The sequence below is a fragment of the Carya illinoinensis genome, chromosome 15 (genome assembly GCF_018687715.1).
Source record: "Carya illinoinensis cultivar Pawnee chromosome 15, C.illinoinensisPawnee_v1, whole genome shotgun sequence".
Classification (NCBI taxonomy): domain Eukaryota; kingdom Viridiplantae; phylum Streptophyta; class Magnoliopsida; order Fagales; family Juglandaceae; genus Carya; species Carya illinoinensis.
Window position 1 is genome coordinate 34,841,235 of NC_056766.1, and position 19,089 is coordinate 34,860,323.

At 37.1% G+C, this 19,089-nt stretch overlaps 1 protein-coding gene across 1 annotated transcript; it reads right to left on the bottom strand.

Annotated features, from left to right (window-relative positions):
• Positions 1–4,250: 4,250 nt before the first annotated feature.
• Positions 4,251–10,223, bottom strand: LOC122296864 (disease resistance protein RPV1-like). Its single transcript, XM_043106662.1, has 6 exons — positions 8,211–10,223; positions 6,298–7,416; positions 6,006–6,019; positions 5,592–5,851; positions 4,511–5,479; positions 4,251–4,418 (listed from the first exon to the last, which is right to left on the bottom strand). Exons 1-6 carry the CDS (start codon positions 8,726–8,728, stop codon positions 4,251–4,253), a joined length of 3,048 nt encoding a protein of 1,015 aa, XP_042962596.1. The 5' UTR covers positions 8,729–10,223.
• Positions 10,224–19,089: the final 8,866 nt, after the last annotated feature.

Genomic DNA, 19,089 nt, shown 5'->3' on the forward strand with positions numbered 1-19,089 from the left:
TCTACACCAAACAACCAATTCCGTTCATGATTATTACAACCAAATCAAACAAGTTTGGGATGAACTCAGTCATCTTCAACAGAGCACTGACCTCAAAGCTCTCCAGCAGCAAGCCGATGATGAAAGGGTGTTCCAGTTCCTTCTTGGTCTCAATGATTCTTTTGCCTCTCTTCGTACTCAAATATTAGCCATGGACCCTCTTCCACCCATCAGCAAAGTGTTTTCGATTCTGTTTCAGGAAGAGCAACAACGTTTGCTCAACATTCAGTCCCCATCATCGGAAACTCTGGCCTTGGCAGTCCGATCTGGTGGGCGTCCGAAACCTCCCTTCAAGTGCACGGCTTGTGGCAAAGAAGGCCATACCCGTGATCAGTGTTGGACTCTAGTGGGTTACCCTCCTGGTCGCAACCCGAGAAACAAGACCCAGCCCTCCATACTCGGTCAGCCCCCTTCCAGCATCAATCAGCTCGCCGTTGCTCCGTCGGCTTCGATTCCGGTACCTGGCTTGACCCCGGAGTTATACCAGAAGCTCCTCACCTTGCTCATGCCTTCCTCACCTCCGATCGAGTCCCCCTCAGTCAATTTCATTGGTAACATTTCTTCCCCTTCCCCTGTTTTTTCCTTCAATCGGCGCCTTCATTGGGTGGTAGACAGTGGCGCCAGCCACCATATCTGCCACCACAAGGAAGCTTTCACCGAGCTTCATCCTCTAGCCACTCCTCACTCCATCCGACTTCCCACGGGTCAGGATGTTCCAGCCGAAGGTCTCGGCACTTGCATTCTTTCTCCATCCCTTACCTTAACTCATGTCTATTTTGTTCCTTTTTTAAATTTTAATTTATTATCTGTTTCCCAAGTTACCCTCCATAACTCTTGCATTATTACCTTTTCTTCTAATAAATGTTCATTTCAGGACCCACGGTCGAAGATGCCGATTAGAGCGGCTGAATTATGCCACGGGCTTTACGTGTATCGTCCCGACCTCCCCATGCTTTTTGCTGCTCAACCCACTGCTAATAAGACTCTATGGCATCAACGTCTAGGTCATCCCTCTAGTTTTATTATTCCTAATATTTTTGATTCCCCTTGTATTCTTTCTGATTGTGATGTTTGTGCTCGTTCTAAGCACACAAGACTACCCTTTCCAAATTTTGCTAATAAAAGTGTTTTTGCTTTTAATCGGATTTTTTGTGATATTTGGGGTGGATATCATACTTCTTCCTTATGTGGCGCCCATTATTTCCTTACTATAGTCGATGATTTTTCTCGTACTACTTGGCTATATTTGATGCGTTTTAAAACCGAAGCTTACACTCATTTAACGCATTTTTTTCCCTAGTCAAAAATCAATTTAATACTACTGTTAAAATCATTCGAACTGATAATGGTCAAGAATTTCTTTCTCATAAATTTCAATCATACCTTCATGATCATGGCATTATTCATGAACGTACCTGCGTTGAAACTCCGCAGCAAAATGGTGTTGCGGAGCGTAAACACCGGCACCTTCTTAATGTTGCCCGTAGTTTACGTTTTCAAGCACATTTACCTCTTCCTTTTTGGGGTGATTGTGTTCTTACCGCTGCCTATCTCATTAATCGGACCCCCAGTCGCACTCTTCACAATAAATCACCTTTTGAGATTCTTTTCAATAAACCACCTACCTATGATCATCTTCGTGTGTTTGGGTGTCTCTGTTATGCACAAACCCTTCGTGCTCACCGTGATAAATTCTCTCCTCGTGCTACAAAATGTATCTTTCTCGGCTACCCAAGCTCCCATAAAGCCTACAAACTTTACAATATTGATACCCAGTCCATTTTCTATTCTCGTGACGTCACCTTCCATGAACAACAATTCCCTTTTAAGGATATTCCCGACACTTCCTCCTCTTCCATCATTCCTCTTCCCGTCCCAGAACTCATCCTCCCTTCTTCTCAAACACCTCTTAATCCTCCTCAACCTCTATCCTCTCCTCCTCCTCCTCCTCCACCCATCTCTCGCCCTCGTCGCCACACTACACGGCCTTCCTATCTCAATGATTATATTTGTCCCACATTACATACAGAGCCCACGGCGTCTTCATCCGCTTTAACGGCTTCAGGTACTGCTCATCCTTTATCTGCTTTTCTTTCATACTCTCGTTTTTCTCCCTCACATGTTACCTACTTAAATGCTCTCACCACCTGTCTTGAACCATCATGTTATTCTGATGCTATTCGTCACTCACATTGGCGTGAGGCAATGTCAGCCGAGCTTCAGGCTCTACAAGCTAACTCCACTTGGACTCTTGAGCACCTTCCACTTAGTAAGACACCTATTGGATGTAAATGGGTTTTCAAAACCAAACTCAAAGCTGATGGCTCCATTGAGCGGTACAAAGCCCGACTGGTTGCCAAGGGCTACACTCAAGTTGAAGGTCTTGACTATCATGAGACTTTTGCTCCGGTTGCCAAAATGACCACTGTCCGCTGCTTATTGGCAATTGCTGCTACAAAAAATTGGCTCATTCATCAGCTCGACGTTAACAATGCTTTTTTGCATGGTGATCTTGATGAAGAAGTTTATATGATCCCACCACCTGGTTCTTGTCCTCAGGGGGAGACCCGTGTTTGTCGACTCAGAAAGTCTCTATATGGTCTCAAACAGGCCTCCCGCAACTGGTTTTCCAAACTCACTACTATGCTTATTGATGCAGGTTTTTGTCAATCTCAGGCTGATCATTCATTATTCACTCTTGTCACTTCTACTAGCATCACTATCGTTCTTGTATATGTTGATGACATCCTCGTTGCTGGTAATGCTCTTTCCCAAATTGAGTTTTTTAAGACTCTCCTCTCCACTCACTTCAAAACCAAGGATCTTGGCTCTCTCAAGTTTTTTCTTGGTCTCGAAGTCGCACATTCTTCTGCCGGTATTTTTCTGAATCAGCGAAAATATGCCCTTGATATCCTTTCTGATAGTGGTCAACTTGGTGCTCGAACTGCCTCTTTCCCAATGGAACAACATTTGAAGCTTTCCAATGAAGATGGCTCTCTTCTTCCTGATCCTAGCATTTATCGTCGTCTGGTTGGTCGTCTCATTTACTTGACCATCACCCGACCCGATATTGTTTATGCTGTCAACATTCTCAGTCAGTTTATGCACGCTCCTCGTGTTCCTCATATGACTGCTGCTACACGTGTTCTTCGCTACCTCAAAGGAAGTCCCGGTCAAGGCATTTTTTTCTCTTCCTCTAGCACCACACAAGTTACAGCATATACTGATTCTGATTGGGCCAGCTGCCCCACCACACGTCGCTCCACCACCGGTTACTTCATACAGCTCGGTACTAGTCCGATCTCATGGCGTACAAAAAAACAGACTACCGTTGCTCGCTCTTCTGCTGAAGCCGAATATCGCGCCATGGCTGTCACCACCTGTGAGCTCACCTGGCTGAAGCAACTTCTCACTGATCTTGGCATCCCTCATTCCGAGCCTTTTCACCTTTACTGTGACAATCAGTCTGCTCTTCACATTGCTCACAACCCAGTGTTCCATGAACGTACTAAACATATTGAGATTGATTGTCATATCATTCGCGATAAAATTCGCTCCGGTCTCCTCAAAGCTGTTCACACTCCGTCACATGAGCAAATTGCTGATGTCTTCACCAAAGCTTTAGGCCATGAACTTTTTCATCACTTCTTACGCAAGTTGGGCATTACGGATCTCCATGCGCCAACTTGAGGGGGAGTATTGACAGAATCATATATTTCCAAAGTTGTAAATTGCACTAAATCAGGAATTACTTATTTCTAGGCATCTGATTGTTTCCTTATATGTAATTTCCATATTTCATTCCATTGTACATCTATATATCCTTGTACAGCACAATACAGACATATATGGAGTTATACAATACGCATCCTTTCTTTCTTAACAGTCTCTTTCTTTGAAACTTTCATCTTCGTTGAGGATTGGTTACATCCTTGTTTCTTTTTCTTCCATTGCTCTCCTTTCATTCTTGTATACCACGTTGGCCCCGCAACTTTTATAAAACTTCCTTGTATGATCATTCTCGATATAGAAATGAACTCTAAGATTGTTCAAAACCTTAAGCTTGAAAGATTCTATTGATGAGTATGCCACCCATACTTTATATGCCATTGAAGGAAAATCAAATTTAAGCAATTGAACCCCTCTTTCAATGTAGCATACATGATTTGAGACATCACAAGTTATCTCAGCCCATATCCGATCCCAAACTTCTATGTCATAGGTTTATAAAACACAACACAATATAATCCTATCCCACTAATATTCTCCAAATAGTGTGGCCCCTCAATATCTATAACCCAAGCTTTTGTTCCACTCAGTTGTACATCATCAGGCCTCATAAAACGCCCACTATCTGATGACACTTTATTATAATATCCCTGTGAAATGATTGCTATCAATTTTAATCATGCAAACTGTAATATTCAGAGGCACCCATAAGTGTGTATGAGAGAGAGATATATATATATACCTTCAGCAATAAAGGATTTGGCCCATGACGATTCCATACATTCACGTGCATTTTGTCGCAGTCGGACAAGTTAATTGATGCTAACGATCTGATGTGGCTTCTATGGAATTGCAATATTTGTGATACTTCTGGAAAGCTTTTCAATGACTTGCATTCCGAAGTACAAACTTTCTTTATATTTGGTGGAAGTTCTAGTATTTCTTTAAGTTTCTTGCAATGGCTCAAATCAAGAAAAGTCAATTTGACAAATCCTTTGATGCAAGTGGGAAGGCTAACAATTGTACTATTAAACACAATTAATTGATACAAAATGGCCTTGGAATTAAACATTGTAAACAAATTTGATAATGGACACAAATTTGATTCTGATTGGCAACAATTTGGAAGATTCAACACTTGTAATGAAGTGCTCCCATTGCTTGAATTTGCTGGAGGTTGCAATTCATGGAGTTGTTCTTCACTTGATGATATGATCTCGTCTTCCATTGTTGTATGCTCAATAGCCACAACAGATTGTTTGTTATCAACCATCCTTCCAAAATTTAAAATATTTTGAAAAACAAGAATGCAAGTTGGGAGACCAACAAGTTTTTTGCATCTTGTTAGATTTAAAACAGAAAGCCCAACTAGATTTCTTAAAGGAAGTTCTTCAATTGCAGTGCCCTCTACATGTAATGTACGTAAATTTTCCATGTTACCCTCAATTTCAGGAAAATTACGAAAGCTTGTGCAACCGTTAAAATTAAGCTTATGTAGAGATCTCAACTTGAGGCTTCTTGGAAATATTGAGAGGTTAGGGCAATCTACAAAAGACAAAAAAGAGAGATTATCCAGGAATCCAACAGAATCGTGCACCTCAACTAGATTGGCACAATATTCAACTTTCAATTCCACCAAATTTGAAGCACTTGAAAGATCTGGAATCTTCGTTAAGAATTTACAATCAATGAGATCCATAGTTCTCAAGTTCTGTAAAAACACACAAAAAAAAAAAAAAGAAAAAAAAAGAAAGAAAGTTTGATGTCAGTTACCTTACTACATAGTTCAAAGAAAGAAAATTAAAAATTATAATTGTGCATACCTTGAATCTCTGGCCTAACTCCGTGACCAAGCTATCACATATTCGAAAGACGACGAGTTTCTTTCCATTGAAATTGGGTGGTAAAGATTGCATAGGACATTTAGACCAATCAAGTACTCTTAACTCATTAGAGAGATAATTTGGCCCTTTAGAAAAATGTGCATTATGATTTATAAAAACTCTTAGTCCTTTCATTGATACAAACGCATCTGAATCCAAGTTTATCATGTCTTCACCATGGGGCAAATCTATTAATATGCCTTCAATTTTGTTTGTTCCCTAGTAAGAGAACACAAGAAAGTGTCAGGAAAATTAGTGCATAAAGTTTCTTTTATTACAACTTGCTAAAATCATATTTTGTTGTTGACGGTGCAATATATGTTCTCAACAAATGGTACTCTGTTCTATCCTTACCATCTTTACATACTCTATTTTTTAGGTATTTTAAAAAGGTTTCCAACAAATATGTATCACTCTAACTTTTCACAAAACAATTGATTGCTAAAGAGTAGTCGTAATATACATATATATATTAGTATTTTTGAAATGAAAAAAGACATATAGATATGACACTTTTATTGATTCATCTTAATTAATTAAACAAAATCTATTTATAACTAAAAACTCATTCTGAGATAAAGGAGATTTTGTATATATTTTTTCTACTATGTTTCACCTAAAAAAATAGAAATAAATGTAAAACTACATTTTTTTTGTGACTCTTACCGTACTTTCTTCTAACACATGACGAACATCCTCGTGAAACCACAATCTACTGCGTTTACCAGGTTCTTTGGATGATTGTAGTCTAACAATTTCCTGACCTATATCTTGTAGAACATCATGCATCCACAATGTATTGCTATCAACAGTAATAAGACACTTGTCTATAAGCCTGTTGATACCATCATCTAGTGAAAAACCACAACTGTCAAATATTTTTATGACATTAGCCAAGAGTTCTCCTTTAAAGAAAAATGCAATATCAAGAAACATATCCTTCTCATTATTTTCCAACCCATCATAACTTGCTTGAAGTACTTTCTGAATATTTCCATTGGGAGTTTTTCTATACTTATCCAATGCACTTTCCCATTGATGTAAACTTCGACCTTTTAGATTCGAACCTAAAATTGATAAAACTAGTGGAAGGCCTTGAGCATATTGCAATACTTTTTTAGAAAGTTCCACATAATTTTCAATCGGTTCTTCTTCCTCGAAAGCATGCCAACTAAAGAGTCGAAAAGCTTCATTGTCGTCCAATACCTCCACCTCGTATACTGAATCAGCTTTAGGGTTATTTAGCAAATGTCGATTTCTTGTTGTTATGATGATCCTACTTTCTAAACCAAACCAATTACGATCACCAGCTAAATTTTCTAGTTGGACTAATTCATCCACATCATCAAGAATGAGGAGAACTCTTTTAGAGCGAAGTCTGTGCCGAATCACATTGACTCCTCTATCAATATCACGAACATCCAAATTTATTCGTAAGATCTCATAAAGAAGTTTGTTTTGCAACCGAATTAGACCACTTGCTTGCTTTGAAGTTTCTCTAATGTCTTTCAAAAAACAACTCCCTTCAAATTGAGAAGAAATCATGTTATAGATCTCTTTTGAAATAGTTGTCTTACCGATTCCACCAGCTCCAAATATCCCTATCATGCATGTAATATCCTTCCTTCCAATATTTAAATGCTGATAAACAACCGTTACACGAGACTCTATTCCAACTGGATACTTGGCTACATGTAAAGATGTATGGTTTACCATTCTTAAGTCCACCCATTGAATTATTGTGTGAATAAGTTCCGATTCATTCCTATCAATATAAAAGAAATGAAAAATAGTTAGAATTTTCACTTGATTAAAAGATGTATGAATATGGTATAGTTATTATATTGTTTGTCCTTTTTTTTTCTTTGTTACGAAATCACAGCATTAGATTACGATGTCAAAGGTAGCCGTTCTCCTTCCTTAATCTGAATGTTTCAATAGATTGTGTATTTGTATATTTGCATTGTTTGTACACACACATATATATAATATGAACTTTTTATTTTTATTTATTTTTTCCCATTCTCAAATCTATCCCTCCCTTATAAGAGTATTTCTCAGTTTTTATATCTAGAAACAGATTATAATTAAAACTAAAAATCACTACTTATTCAGAGTAGTTTTTTTTTTTCCTTGTAACGGTATGTGTTATTCCAAATCTTATCTTTTATATAACCCAAAAAATGAACAATTCCCATTTTTTTACTTAAATAAGTTATTTTATGGACTAAATTCCACATATTAATTGCTCTATATATACCTATGTTTTTTTCCTCTATATATTCCTATTGATGCATATTTTTAGTTATTTGATTCTCTTCTATTTTTTCAATAAATCCCTTAATTAGAAAAGGTTTCTAACTTGAATATGTTTCGCATAAAATTCAATGCCAAAAATAATCATATATATCTAATAGTTTTCCTTTTGTTTGGTGTTTTATCTTCACTAGTTCCCAATGATGTCAGATCATGGATTTGTCTCAATTTTCTTCATAAATATCTCAATAGCATCATATGTGCATATACACCACATAGTACATGCATATAGACAATGCTTACCGGAAGTTCGTTAATGGAAACCCAGACATATCGGCTAATTTTTTCATAGCTGCCTTCCACTCCAGCACCTTTATGTTATCCTTGATTCTCTTAGAAAGTTTGGTGAATGCTTTTCCAAAATCTTCTTTTTGATGTCGTACTTCTGATGGCTTTACGTCATAGAATACAGGGAGAACAATTTGTTTCATTGTTTCCTTGCAGTCAAGAATCTTCAATAACTCGTCTAAGCACCATCTGGATTCTGCATAGTTTTTAGAGAGAATAATGATAGAAATCATTGATCCTTCAATAGCTTTGAAAAGTGCCGGCGAAATTTTCTCTCCTCTTTCAAGATTGTTGTCTATGTAAGTATTGATTCCCTTTTGGTACAAAGCTTGGTATAGATGGGAAATAAAGTTTTGGCGAACATCTTCACCTCTAAAACTCAAGAATACGTCATGATTCCAAGGTTGGATAGAAGAAGAAGAAAAGTGTAGGGAAGAGGAAGAAGGTCCTTGAAAGGCCATGGAAGAAGTCATCCTCTCTGCATGCGTGATTACTACTGATCTCCAAGAGGTCCAATTATAGGTTTGAAGTGGGTGAAAGAAAGAAGATCAGAAACTTCTCGGCAACTTCCTATGCATGCTAGCTAGCCAGCTACAGGTCAATTAAAACAGCTACTATAATGTGATAAATTTTCAATGCTTCCACTTCAAGAAATCCCAAAAGTCATGAATTCGTAAGATAAATTTATTAGAATAATTAATCCTAAGGGTTGTTAGATTTGGAAGCTTGTTTTACCCAAAAGGATCTCAGTTCAAAATCATGACATTTATGTGAAAATCCCACAAATATAGTTGCCACTAACCATTAGTGTTGCAAATATAAAAAGGTTTGCAAGAAAATAGTTTTTTCGACATAGAAAATATTGTCGCAAATAATGTTAATGCTACAAATAAATTAGTTTTTGTGTCGCATCTTACCTTGTCTCAAATGAGAGTAAATTGTATAAAAATGTCAACTATATCAACTAGGTGAAAGCATATTTCCTTAGGCATACTCTCACGCTGCAACATGCAAAGCAAATGTGATTATATCAACTAGGTGAAAGTATATACACTAGCATGGAAACATCAAAACCATTTGTTATCTTTTCTTCTAATTGTCCTGCAAAATATTTCTTACCAGCCGTATGGTTAGTTCGTAGTAGTTCTCTATTGGGCTTATTTTGCAATGACAATGCCCGGTGGAGATTAAACATAAAATACAAAAAAAAACTATATTAGAGCACAATTCTATGTGGGAAACAACATAGAGCTGCCAATCTGTTAACACCAAAAAAAAAAAAAAAGAAAAGAAAAATAAATAAATATTAGCACAATATTATAAGGCACACTTGCTGCCTCGATTCAAAATTTGCAAAATTAAAAAATCAGAAAGTCATTTTTCATGTAATGGGTGCACTTTCAATGTACGGGATTTTCAGATGAGATTTTCCTTTAATTAATTTTGTTCTTATTCTTTATCTTTGAAATTCAGTTATAAATTAGCAAACAAGAGCCCAACTAATTAGCTCAATGCTTTTCACTCCTTTAATTGAACTTTGTATTATTATTACGGTATTTTAGAATGAATCGACTTGGTGCTATTTATTTTTTTTTTTAAACTTTTTCTTTGCCAGAAAAGTTAGAAACCTCGCCAACAAAAAGTAGATAACCATAATTAAGTGTCACCACGATTACTTTTTCGACGATATCTTTAGAGGAAAATAGATATTTGCTGCTCTGGCAAGCGCCGAAAATAAGTTTTTGCCTTGATTTTGGGTGATGCAAATAATTAGCGGTGATTTAGTATCGCCGGAAAAGATCCCGTACAAAATTTTTAAAAACAGAAAATTTGATTCAAACAAGATACGTGAAAAATAAATTATCCATTTATATTATAGGCTTCCTATGTCGATCACGAGATCATTCATAAATTTCCAAGAAGGATTTGTGGTCCATATGCATGCATTTGACCTTGAAGATAATAGATATCGTCTTCTACAAAATTTAAAAAAAAAAAAAAAAAACCTTTCTACTTAAACAAAATAAATGCTATAAAATAAAATCTAGAATAAAGTGACAAAATTGACAAAAGATGGTATGTATAAAACTCTTACATTCTTTTGTGCACCCGCATTTAGCTTTTGAAAATGCTCTCAAAGATGTGGAGCATGTAAGAAAGCTCATCTTCAGAAGATCTCCAACATTTTCTTGAACCGATTTCTCAGAAAAAATAAGCTCCAAAAAGTATACAAGTACCTTAGGAGATTCCTAATCATAATCAAGTATGATAAAATCTTATTTACTGATAAGAAAAATATTACACAAGGAAGCCGTGATCAGAATCAAGGAGACATAATTTCAAGAAGTATATTGAACATATCTCATAGCAGGCAGGTGGTGGCTTCATATATGTGGAAAATATTAAACAAAAACTAAAAGGATACAGTGCATAAACTGTAAAGTGTATAACGCATTCATGCAAAATAGGGCAGCAGATTTGAAGACCTCATCAGTCATTGGCATACACCCAGCTTGAGTTGTCGAAACAACAAAACCAGCCCCAACTGCTCTAGCACTTTCACTCAAAAGAATCAAAAGAACATAACATCAGAAATGTCAAACCAAGCACTTGACAAAGAGTCTGTACATACAAAGACAAAAATTATGTTATGAAACTGGAAGGAGAAAACCAGCAACTATATCAAGTTCGATAACATTCTTGCTACCATTTAGTAAAGGTACTTAGCAAAAGCATGTCAGAATCTCAATTATCAAGTGCCAAGATCAGACATCTCATCCAAACTTGTCATAACAAAGAGAAAGAAACAGAATATTTTGTTTGGTAAGCTCAACAGTGTTTTATTACTTGGCATCTAGTACCCAAGGCTAATTATAAGTCTAACACAAAAAGACAGTTGTTTTCTATCAAAGAAAAATAGCTGAATCTTTTGAGGTGTGATATACAACTAACACAAAAAGATACAAATTTCTAAAGACTCACATTGATGTTTCTCATCTTAAGAATGCATCAGACAATAGCACATGCAAGCCTTCAAACCAGATGCAAGTTGAGCACAATTATAAAGTCCTTATTTCAAGCTCTCTGCTAAAAATATTACTTGTGCAAGTTAACATCAAACCAAAACATAAGACTGCACATAATCAAAACAGAACATATGTTTTCAAGCCACCAAGTTTGCTGGAGGTAGGCAACAGTGCAAAATCTACATGAAAGGAAGAGATCTAAATCAATTCAAGAACTCCATAGCCCGCATTTACACCCAAGGTTTTATGTTATACTGCTCATATATATTAATGCCTTCCACAAAAAAGAAAAAAAAAATTCCCAACTACTTTCAACTACTTCTAACATGACATACATGTACACGATATATCTATATGTAGAGCAATGACTTGGTAGGCAGGGATGGTAAGAGTTTCATGTCTAATGCTTAATATTAATGTATAAAGTCAAATCTAAAACTGACTTCTCAGGATATTTCTATGATAACATTCTTAAAATTCTAATCATTGTTTTCAATTAAATAGTTTATGTTCTACAGCCTCAACATACAAATAAGTTAGAAAACGTTTAGGATCCTCCAGGTCGTTCATACTGAGATGACAACATCTAAACCATTTTATTTAAAGAACTCCATAGCCCACATAGGCAAAATAAATAAAGCAGTATATTCCAGTGATACAACTATACAACTGCATTCGGAGCACCAGAACAGAGGAAAGTTAGGTAGTTCTTCAATCTTGAAAGTCCCAAGCATCACTCATCATCACAAGAAAGACATGGAAACATCAAGATTCCTAGTCAAGGCGAAAATATGATGATGTTAATTTCAGGAACTTTCAGTCATTTGTCAATTTTAGGAACATAATTGAGGATGTTATTAGTCAATCTCTAAAAGGTTCTAGCACGTGTGTGGTGAGTTATTCATAAAATAAAAGTTCTAAGGGTTTACACTTGTTAGGAAGGGGTCAGAGAAATGCAGATGGACGATCCCAACATATTCACACCCACCCTCAAACCTAACCTAAGTAAGAAATCAGATATGACCAAACCCCAATTTCCCAAGAATTCTTAAAACAGAAATATATTAACTTGCAAACGGGACGTTCTAAGCGATACATAGAAACATAAGAGGAGTCCTCAGGTCATGATTTTAAAAATTAAATGTTTTAAACTCTACCATCAATACTGAGTTGACAACATGCACTTCTGATATCATCAAGAAAAACAGAGAGAGAGAGAGAGAGAGAGAGAGAGAGAGAGAGAGAGAGAGAGAGAGAGAGAGAGAGAGAGAGAGAGAGAGGCAGTGTAGCATCACATCAATATGCCTAACACAGAGGCAAAAGATTGGAATAAACACTTTGGAAGTCTTACCTCTAGAAAGTTGTCTTATTTGACATGTAATTTGCAGGTTACAGGTTTCCCCAGTAAGCAAGCTTTTGTTCCAGCTGCACGCTTGACCATCCAATATCCGTGTACCCTTTGACACACTATTAGCTGCTCAATGCCATCAAGGGAAAAAGTGATATAAACCATACAGATTTGGGCATTTCACACCTCAACAATACTAGGTATTAGTTCAAGTCTCATGGAAACGGACATTCTGTTTTTGCAGCTTTAACCAATTGATTTTCACCGTTATGGGTTGAATATAAAAGAGAAATAACCACTAACATGAGTCTCAACTCACAATAAAGAAAGGTAAATATAATTGAAATATTATTAAAGGAGACACAAATAACCAAAAACCGGTAACTACTCACTCTCACCAACACAGAAAGTACTTGCTAATATTTTTTTTTACATGCAATGGGAGAGGGGGGGTTCGAACTCATGTTCTCCATTGTACTTGCTAATACTCTTACAAAGACAAGGTGAGCAAAATCATTGAAATCTATCAATTGTTAAAACGCGGCAAATATAAACCTAAAAGAAAAAAGAACTTAAAATGGAAAAGCCAAAATCCAACCGTGGAATTGGTCATTGCACATGTGATTTTAACTTATTTATGCTGGGAAAAAAATTAAATAACAGTTCAGTTTTTGTTAGGTAGATAGTGTGTCCTAATAATAGTCTAACCATGGTTTAGTTAGAATTTTGGTTCAATTAATATCCCTTGATATTAACCCATGTATCATCATGTATTTTCAAAGAAAGCATAAAAGGCTAGATGACAGAAATTTGTTGAGGACCCTGAGAAAAGTAATTGGTGAAATGCTTCCCAAGAAATTGGAAAATCATTTTATTTTCTTTTTTATGTCAGGGAACCTTTCCAAAATAGGACCCTTCAGACCCATCCCTATAGAATAAACTCTGGTTCCATGCACCGCACCTTCAGAAGTTTCCCTACATGGAATTAGTTAAATCGCTTGCTTTTCACCAATGGGTGTGACCTGTTTGCACCCATGAGGTGTCGAACCTTGGACCTTGAGGGGAGTGATACCCCAAGACCAAGACTCTCACCACTTGGGCCAACCCCTTGGGGTTAATTTGAAAATCATAACCCAACATGTTTTTAAATGACCTTGAAATGCTTTCAATATCAGTAGGCGGAGACGGCAAAAGAGGACTCTCTGCCTTCACCAATGCAAGGCCTAACTCAAGGCCACCCTGGAGAGGTCCCGTGAGGAGGCCAGCTCACATTGCCTCAAGGTTGCACTCTCGGCAGAGGTGAGAGACAATCTTCAGAACTCCTTCAATCGCCAGTAGAAGGAACTGGAAAAGTTACGGGCCGAGAAGGTGGATTTAAACAAGCAGAATGACTTCTCTGCTCAATCTTATAAGTGGCTCATGAAGAAGTTCGAAGAACACGTGAAGTCCAACAATAGGAAGAGGGAGTCTCTAAAGGAGGGGGCCAAGAGCATAGAGGCTTTAGAGCTTGAGAAGGCTAAGGCCCGCCAGGCAATCGCTACCGATGAGGAGACCAACCGGGACTTGTGCTCTCATCTAGACAACGCCAACGCAGCCCTCTTCAAGTTGCGTCAGGAGTCATCACATGTTCATCAGGTTCACGACGAAGCGTGGTGCAGCGGCTATTTGGAGGGCCTAGAGAGGATGAAGGACCACGTGCTTTTAGACCTTGGGGGAAGCTTGCAATCGTTGGACGTCTCAGCTCTTGCTCCTGACCCGGCAGCCCTGAAGAAAGGCACCCTCATAGGGAAGGACTTGATTCCAAGGGTGCTCTCGGATGACCCCACCAACTAATTGTTTTTCCTTCCTCCTTTGTAAAGTCTTGTATAAAGTTTATACGCAACAATTTTCTTCTCTTTTGTAAAGACCTCGATTATTAATGCACAAACACTCTTTTATGCTATTTTGTCGTGCATTCGCTTTATTTTTGCTTTTGTTGTTTTCCTTTGCTTCCTCATTGGCCGGCCTGGCAAGACACAGCTCCTTTACAAGCTTGTTTTCTTCCTTTTCCTTTGCTTGCGCTCCACACACACGTACCCTAGGTGCTCAACGGTGATTGGGCCTTCATCTTCACGGGGAGAGAGACTAGAATGCCTTGAGCCAATCCCTCCTTTCTTGTCCCCAGACTGGTGAAGTACCCCCACTGTTGGCTAACTTAGCACTTTGATTGTGTGAGGATGTGACTAAGATGCTCATTCCTCGGGTGCTTGAGAGGTTGAGTGGTCCCTGACCTTTCCCACTTGCTAACCTCTTCATGGGGCGTGGCTCGACATAGGTATTCAAAATATTGTGAGCAAAGTGCAAGACAAGATTGGGAATTGGAAAAACATATTTCTATCTCAAACTAGAAGGGAAGTTCTTATTAAGGCAATGCTCCAATTAGTCCGAACATATTGCATGAGTGTGTTTCTTTTGCCTAAAACCTTATGTCAAAAGTTAAGCTCCTTAATTTCAAATTTCTAATGGAGTGGCATGGAAGATAGGAATAAAATGCATTGGAAATCTTGGCATGTATTATGTACTAGTAAACAGAAAGGAGGGTGTGGATTCAAGGACTTGACTGGTTTTAAAATGGCTTTATTAGCTAAATAGGCATGGAGATTTCTTATAGCCCCAAATTCCCTACCTGGCAGGATTTTTAAGGCTAAGTACTTTTCTTCATCCTCTGTGATGGAAGCCAACTTGGGGTGAAGATTATCTTATGTGTGGAGAACTATATGGCAAGCTGTAAGGCTTCTTAAAGATGGACTTATTTGGAAAGTGGTGAATGGTAGATAGATTCATATCTGGTAAGATAGATGGATCCCAAGGGAGAGTTCATGTATGATTCAATCTCCAATGTAGACTTTGGGGCCTAATGCTTTGGTTGAGGAATTAATTGATAAACAGACTACCTGTTGAAAAGAATTATGGGCTCTACCTATTGCTAACTCTGTGAAGAATTTTATGTGGAGAGTATGTTCAGATTCACTCCTAACTAAATTGAATCTTTGCAAGAGAAAGGTGACTGATGATGCCTTATGTCCTATCTGTTTGATGGAACCTAAATCTACTGGGCATATGCCATGGTCATGTCCTGTTGCCATGGATGTTTGGATGATAGAGATAAGAATATGCAAAAAATGGCAATTACTAATTTTGATTTTGCTCAGATTTTTAAACAGATGGTTGATAGGTTGCAAAGAAGGGAGTTAGCTTGTTTTGCTTATTTGGCTCAATCTTTAATGGCATAGAAGGAATTCCTTAATTCATAAACATAAGTTTACTCATCCCTTATTTTTATTTCAACATGTTGTCAATGAATATAACTCATATAAGCAAGCTATGGAGGCCATTGCTCATCAACAGAATTTAGTTTCAAATGCTGCAGTTAATTGGGAGTTTCCACCAGATGGTTTTATTAAGATGAATTGAGATATTGTTGTACATAAACAAGCAAACAGGATTGGAATTAGCATTGTGTTTCAAGACTGGGAAGAGGTTGTGTTAATGAGTTTGATGAAACCCATGCATTTTTGTTCATATGCTGATATGGCTGAAGTAATGGGCTTATTTGAAGCTGTAAAGTTATGCAAAGATCTTGGCCTACTTAACTGCATATTTGAAGGTGACTCTTCACATGTTGTGACTGCCATACATACTTGAAGGTGACTCTTCACATGTTGTGACTGCCATACATACTCAGGGAAGCAAAGTGAACCTTTATAATCCTATTATTGTAGACATCAAACAGTTAATGCATGGAATTGACTGGAGGTTGAGACATGTCAAAAGGGATGCAAATCAAGTTGCACACAGGCTTGCAAGGGAAGCAGTGTTGTTAGATGACGAGATGAGAGGACTGACATCAATCTTGTTATTCCTTGTATTTTAGATCTTGTAATAGCTGAATGCCAACATTATCTTTAATATATTACAAGTATTTCTAACCAACGAAATTAGCACAAGAGACGAAACATCATTTTCCGGTTAGAGACAAGTAACGTACGTACGTGTCCGGCTTTCATGTACAGAGTATTGAACTCCTACTTTGTGCACAATTTTTTCTTAATGCATTCTATTCCCAATCTAAAATATTGAGAAATGATAGAATTACTATTACATGACAACTTATTTACAATTATGTAATAGTCAAGAATCTAATAGCTTGATAGCACATGATGATCCAATTCTCCAAATGAAGAATTTGGGTTTGAAACTTTTTACCCCTTTATAAATAAATAAATATATATATATGTAATAAAATAATTTATTTTTATTTTTTATTTGATGGGTTTAAATTTAATAAAAAAATATTATATTTTAAATTATACATAAATTGTGAATTGATAGTAAGCCTATCATTTCTCGTCTAATTATGCACTTGAATAATGTACAGTGTAAAAAGTTTCAAATAAGATTATTTTTTTCCGTTAAAATTTTGAACACTCCACAGTTGCCAAATGTTTCTGTTTCACAACCGTTGCACTCCCTAAAATACCGTTAAGAGACCCGCCCATATTTTTTTCATTTTTTTCTCAATTGAGCTCTACCTCGGATTTATATCTCAAAATCCGCTAAAGCTACTGGTTCTTATTTCGCTGCCACAGCCCAAACAAGACGAGCATATTACACCACAACCCAAATAAAGATTTGTTTTTTGAAATTTGAGAAATCCCTATGCTTGTTGTGGCAAATGAAAATCTTGAATTTGGATGCGATGTTTGAGATAGAAATCCATGATGTTTGCATGTTTCGGGATACTGCTTTAGTGAATCCCTGGAAATTCTAAGTTTTTGCTGTGTTTTCAAGCATTTCATGATGATGAGTTCCGTATCGGAGCATTCTACGAAAGAGTATGAAGGATTTACAAGTAGAAATGTAGTTGCTAGTAGCATTGTTTTTTAAAAAACGACAAATAATAATGGCAAGGGGGAAGGTAAGAGCATAGGCATTGGCTTCATCAAAAGCCAAGCCAAATGCATAAAATGTTGAATCTATGTAAATCAGAGCTGCATTGGATTAGTCAAATGAAACAATGGGGAGTTTTGAGCTACAGTGGTTCTTAGTTTTCCTTCAAACTTTAAGGGCTACTGTACACTCATCAACCAGTTATTTTACTACATTTTAATTCCCAACTGTTGTACTTTTATTTTCCCTCTCTCATTTTTCCTCCCCACATTTTCTCTCCCCTTTTCTCTCTTTTTCATTTTTCGCAATCCACTGAAACAATACTCTCGGATTCTTCACGCAGAAACCCATTTCATCAGAGAACACTAGTGTCTGGACCTCGAATTTTCACACGATCTTCTTCTCCAAAGGCAACCCGTATGTTTTCTCTCCCCCTTTCTCTCTTTCTCTCGTTTTCAAACTCTGCATTGATTCTTCCTTCCTTCGATTCTTCACGCAGAATCATTCTTGGCTTTTGTCTAGGTTGGCTCAGATCAGATTCGCACGTTGGGTCAGATTTCAAGTTCGTTGGAATTATTTTCTCCTATAACCCTAGTTTCATTTCAGTTTTGGATTTATGGTCAGCCCCGATTAGGGCTTTTGCTCTCGGTTTTTGGCTGGAAAAAATTTATGGAACTCTTTTTGCATAGGACTGACTTTGGTTTTATTTATTTTGTGATTTTTTTGCTGATTTTCTAAGGTGCACTCAGTCTTGCCTTCGGCTCAAGCAACCAAACTGATTCTGGTATTGTATTTTTTGGATCTATAATGTATTGTTGGCATATTTGTAGATTTTAGTGGCTGTGTGTGAGATAATTCATATGCTGACTATTACATGGACTCGTTTCTTTGGTTGGTATATTGCTATTTTGCATCTATTTGTGTTCCAAGCAATCCCAGTGTTCATGGTTGTGGTTGGAATTCCTGTGAACATTCTGTGTTTCGTCTTAATTCGTTTGTGGTCTGCTGTCTATTGGTTGGTATCATGCTATTTTGCATCTATTGGTTGGTATCATAGGTTTTTAGTTTTCATAGTCTGTGACTTTGTGCTCATGGAACAGAGTTACTTTTTTTTGTGTAGGACTGAATGTAGTGACCACAATACATTCAGTCCTATACAATGTAGTGATATCATAGGTTTTTGGTTTTTGCTTAAACTACGTATCATGCTTAGGATTGAATGTATCATCCGAATGAACCGTGCATTTCCAGCTTCTAGTGGCTGCCTAGCCACAAGATTTCCTTATAAAGCATGTGGCTGGGCAGCCACTATGAATGGAAAATTTTTTTGTTTATTGAATGGAACTCTTTGGAAGTATTTGTGGTTGGAAAATCTGAATGGCAGTTTGTATTTTGGAAGTGTTTGTGGTTAGAAAATTTGTGAAGTAGCTTGTATTTTGGAAGTATTTGTGGGCTATTTATTAAACTTGTTTTTTGGATCTGTTTGTGGAAAGGAAAATTGGAATGGAATCAACTTTTTGTGTCATTTATT